At 38.2% G+C, this 4,755-nt stretch overlaps 1 protein-coding gene across 1 annotated transcript in view; it reads left to right on the top strand.

The window, feature by feature from the left end:
* LOC102859265 (chromosome unknown open reading frame, human C12orf56) overlaps window positions 1-4,755 on the top strand; it is a 117,915-nt gene that overhangs the window by 87,503 nt on the left and 25,657 nt on the right. Inside the window, exons 9-10 of the mRNA XM_006886096.1 lie at window positions 3,226-3,332; window positions 4,411-4,500. Of these exons, the coding sequence (XP_006886158.1) occupies window positions 3,226-3,332; window positions 4,411-4,500 (197 nt within the window). The remainder of the gene's footprint in view (window positions 1-3,225; window positions 3,333-4,410; window positions 4,501-4,755) is intronic.

Raw genomic sequence — 4,755 nt, 5'->3', positions numbered from 1 at the left:
ATGTGCCAATTCCTTTCGATACAATGACTCAGTATATTCCTTCCATCTTCTTTTGATACCTCCTGGATCATTTAACATTCTGCCTAAAGCATTCTTGATTGTAGCAACTCGAGGTTTGAATTTGCTCTTCATTTCCTTGAGCTTAAGAAATACTGAATGAGTTCAGCCCTTTTGATTTTCCGACTCTAGCTCCTTGCACATTTCATTGTAGTATTTTGCTTTGTCATTCTGTGCTGCCTTTTGGAATCTTCTGTGCTTACTCCACTATAAATTAGCTTTGCCTGTCCTAGGATTTCCTTCACATTAAATAATACAGTCTTGTAGCTTCTTTCACATAATGTCTTCGAGATTTTTTTTATACTGTTGCAGATAGGGGAATGATACATTAAGAGTGAAAAATTCTAAACTATTGAACATGTGAGAGATAATAATAGTTGATATTTATGGAAGCAGGAGTGGCATCCACTTCCTAAACAACATGCCTCCGGAAACTCTTATGAACTTTGATAAATGTCGATAGTTATAGAAAGGCTTTAGGTCTTTTGTTCATAGGGTCACAATGAGTCATGCTCAACTCAACAGCTATCAACAATAATTTATGAGATACATTTGCTGTGCTAAGTACTGTCTTTGTGCTTTAAAAATACTACTTTATTTAATTCTAACTGCCACACAGTATGGTGATATTATTTTCATGTTGGAGATGAAGAAACTGCATAACAGAGTAACAGACTTACTTGGTAATTTGCCAAGTGTCACTTGGCTAACTAGTTTGAACTTTAATAGCTGGAGCTTGAATTTTAATAGCTTGGCTTGAGAGTCAGTGTGTAAAATTACCACAATATAAAAAAACCCAAAATAAAAAAACACAAAAAACCTACCACAATATCACAATATGTCAATTTTCTCTAATTACATCAAGATATCTGTCTATCAATCATCTATTATCATCTGTCTGTATATCTAGCTATCTCTCTATCTAATCTATCTATCTATCTATCTATCTATCTATCTATCTATCTATCTATCATCTATCTTTCAGCACTAAGACCAAAGACGCTTCGGTGGCTTAGTGGTAAGAGGTTGTGCTGCCAATCCAAAAGGAGGTTTGAATCGACCAGCCACTCTGTGGGAGAAAGCTGGATAGTCTCCTCCTCTGTGACAGTCTCCGTCTCAGGAAACCCATGGGAGTGTCAGCTATGGGTTGGCTCTGACTCCACGGCACACAACAACCACAACAGAAACAGCAACTTCTAAGGCCAAAGAAACTCTTATGGTAAAATCTATGTGGAGTTGTGCTGCTAACTGAAAACTTGCACCTCTCTGACAGTTTGACTACACCAGCAGCTCCTTAGGATAAAGATGGACAGTCTCCTCCCATGTGATTTACAGTTAGAAAACCTGCGAGAGGCTCAGCTCTGACTTGGTTCCTAATGACTCCAGTGAGTTTTGAGAGCTGTGACCAAGGCTTCTGGCAGTGCTGGGTGTGGGTACACAATTGTTGAACTACATCTTGCTTTTCCTCTTTGCTTCCTTCTCATGAACGACCATCCTTCATTTCATGCTCTATCACTTAAATAAGGACATGCAGCTAATTGTGCAGAGAGCCCAAGTTTTCTGTGGTAAGCAAAAGTTCTGGGAAATGCATGAACAAAGAAGACGAAAAGAAGCAATTACATTATATTTCTCATTAGTACCAACTTGCCTGATTTCATGGGCCAGTGCTTATTTTCATGCTCAATTTATCTCATGGGACAGGATCGGAGCATAAGAAATTGGCTCCTCCACATTTGCCAGTGTTTATTTTGGCAGGAATAGCAATTCACATTCCACTGTATAAACAGAGGAAGCTCTGACAGCTTAAAGGTGAAGAATTGCTCTGCCAACCCAAAGGCACTTGGTTCATTTCCACCAGCTGCTCTGTGGGAGAAAGATGGGTAATCTCCTATGTGATTTACAGCTTCTGAAAACCCAATGAAGGGTCAGTGATGAGTGGGCTCAGACTTGATGGTACACAATAACAACAACAACAACAACGTATTAACAGAAGGGATCTCTAGTGACTTAGTAGTAATGAGAGGTGCTGCCAACCCTAAGTAGGCAGTTCAAATCCACCAGCTGCTCTGAGGGCTCCTCTTCCCATGTGATAAACAGAATCTGAAAACCTGCTGGAGAGTAAGTTATGAGTTGCTTCTCTATATAACAACAACATATTAACAGAAGTTTCAACATTGATATGCATCTTTTTCATAGACTATGTATTTGTATTTGTACCAGTAAATGGGGTTTTTTCCCTTTAAATTTTAATTCATTTTGTGTTGAAAATATACAAAGCAAAACATAAGCAAATGTATTTCTACATGTATAATTTGGTGACATTGATTACATTCTTCAGGTCGTACAACAATTCTCATACTTTCTGAGTTCTCTTTCCCTTGTTAACATAAAGTTATTGTCCCCCAAAGTTCCTAACTAATATTCCAAATTACTGTTGTAAACTCCTCTGTAGACAGTTCTTAAAAGAGCGTAGTTCTCATGAAAGACCTAATTTTTTAACAAAACAAAGCATCCAACTCTAGGTGGTTTAATACTAAGGCTTTGTGCTGCCAACACAAAGTCACGTGGTTCAAATCTACCAACTGCTCTGTGGGAGAAAGATGGGAAATCTGTGCAATATACAGCCTCCGAGAATGTGCTGGAGGGTCAGCTATTATTAGGGAGTTGCAATTCAACAATGCAACAGCTGAGTTAAACTATTGTTCTAAGAAGATTTCAGGGGATATTTTTGTTTAAGGTTTAAAAATTATCTCAGAGCAATAATTTTAAGGGTTCATCCATTTTCCATAAAATAACTTTTAAAATCTCTTCTTTCATAATAGCTTTACAAAGGAGAAATGACTTTGGAAAGACAGGAATAATAATTGCCCCCACTGAGTATATAATTCAAAGGCAACTAAATTACTTGCCTCAGTTTACACACCTGCTTCTGGATAATCTCCACTATTAATGATTGAGCCGGACCTAGTAGACTGGGTATTCTGTTCACCAGCTCCTGCTTGCAAGTTAAAGAATGCTTTCAGTCAGGATTATGCCAGTATTAATGCCAGATACTGTAATGCTTTCACGTCAAATAAAATGACTCCATTTCTTCATATTTTATTATATAGGGATAGTATTTACAACCAATACCTTAATTACCATCTCCTTTCCTGCTTGCTTTCACAGACCAGTGACCTGTTCTATTTCCTAGTGAACAAACTTCATGAATACTTGCCGGAGTCTAGGGATAAGAATACCCTTCAAAACAAAAGTCAAAGAGCTGATGAGCTGATGTAAGTACCAACTGGGTATTTAGAGATATTTGGTTTCCTAGCGTGTAAAATAACAACAACGACATAGAGAGAGCTGCATTGGCCTAGTGGACAGAGAAAGTTATGCTACCAAGCCGAAGGTGGGTGATTTTAATCTGCGGCCCTCAGGCCGGGTTAAAATTGTTTTCCTGTCAAACATTCTTCTAGGTGGTAAGTACTGGTCTGTGCGTTGCTGTACAGAGGTAACTCATGGTTGCTGTGATGCTGAACACTGGGACACTGATGTGCCAAATGTGGTAATGGTCACCCATGGCAGACAGTGTTTGGTGGAGCTTCCCGACTAAAACAAGCCTGGAAGCAGGAGTGGCATCCACTTCTGAAATGGCTTGCCTCCGGAAGTCTGTGTATAAACAGTGCTTAGGCCTTTAATTCATAGGGTCGTTATGAGTTGACTACGACTGTATGGCACCTAACAACAACAACAACAACAACAACAACAACAACAACAACAACAGGGTGTAAAAGGTAAATGAAAGGCACTGGGGGGGGAGGGAGATTGTATTAGTGATTAATTGTGTTATAGGTTTTGCTTAACATGGACTTTAAAATATAGCATTTCTTTTGTTCCAGTTTTCCACAAGACATTGTTAACACTGAAAAGAAATAAACACCGAAAGAATAAATGTTATTTGGAGAAGCAGATCTAAGAGAGAACCCTTTTACTATTCTTTATTGCACATTTGAAATTTTGAACTTTGAGAATAAATTACATATTTGAAAAAAATTAAAATTGTTTTTCAAAGGTAAAAAATAGAGTGCAATTATAAAAATTTAGGGGATGTTACATGAATAAAAATATCAGAATGATTTCTTCCAACATCCAGTTATAAATTTGTTCACTTAATAAATATTTCTATGGCTGACTGTATTTCTAAAGCTCACAGAGTAGGCATTTAACCAATGTTGGTGATTGAATGTACAGAATTCCCTTCATGCATTATTTTCTTCATGCTTATCTGGATGCAATGATGGCAAGAATCACAGACTCCATGCAACTGTGAGCATCTCTGACACCCCCATCTTTATCTTTGTTTCCTAGGGCATGCATTGGAATTGTCCAGACTCTGGGACTGATGTTCAGAGAAACAGAAACGGAGTTATCACGTTTGAACACATTAGCAGCTAAGAAGTAAGGGTTCTTTAACTTTAGGACCTTTCCCTTGCAGTCCTTGAACTACTCTGTTGAGGGTCTTCCTCAATCTCCTAAACTTCTCGCTTCTCTATTCTACTTCTCTGTTCTTTTGTTCTTTGTCTTTTCTACTTCCTACTGTGATAAGAGGGTCAAGGACTGCAGCCTTCAATATGGATTGAGGCTCAATGTCAAGAAGACAAAGATTCTCACCACTGGGCCAATTAGCAGCATCAGGATGGATGGTGAAGAGAT

This window comes from Elephantulus edwardii, unplaced genomic scaffold (assembly GCF_000299155.1).
Source record: "Elephantulus edwardii isolate Elephantulus edwardi_28Jun2011 unplaced genomic scaffold, EleEdw1.0 scaffold00047, whole genome shotgun sequence".
NCBI lineage: Eukaryota > Metazoa > Chordata > Mammalia > Macroscelidea > Macroscelididae > Elephantulus > Elephantulus edwardii.
The sequence above is the reverse complement of the archived record's forward strand: the minus strand, read 5'-3'. Positions and strand labels throughout refer to the sequence as shown.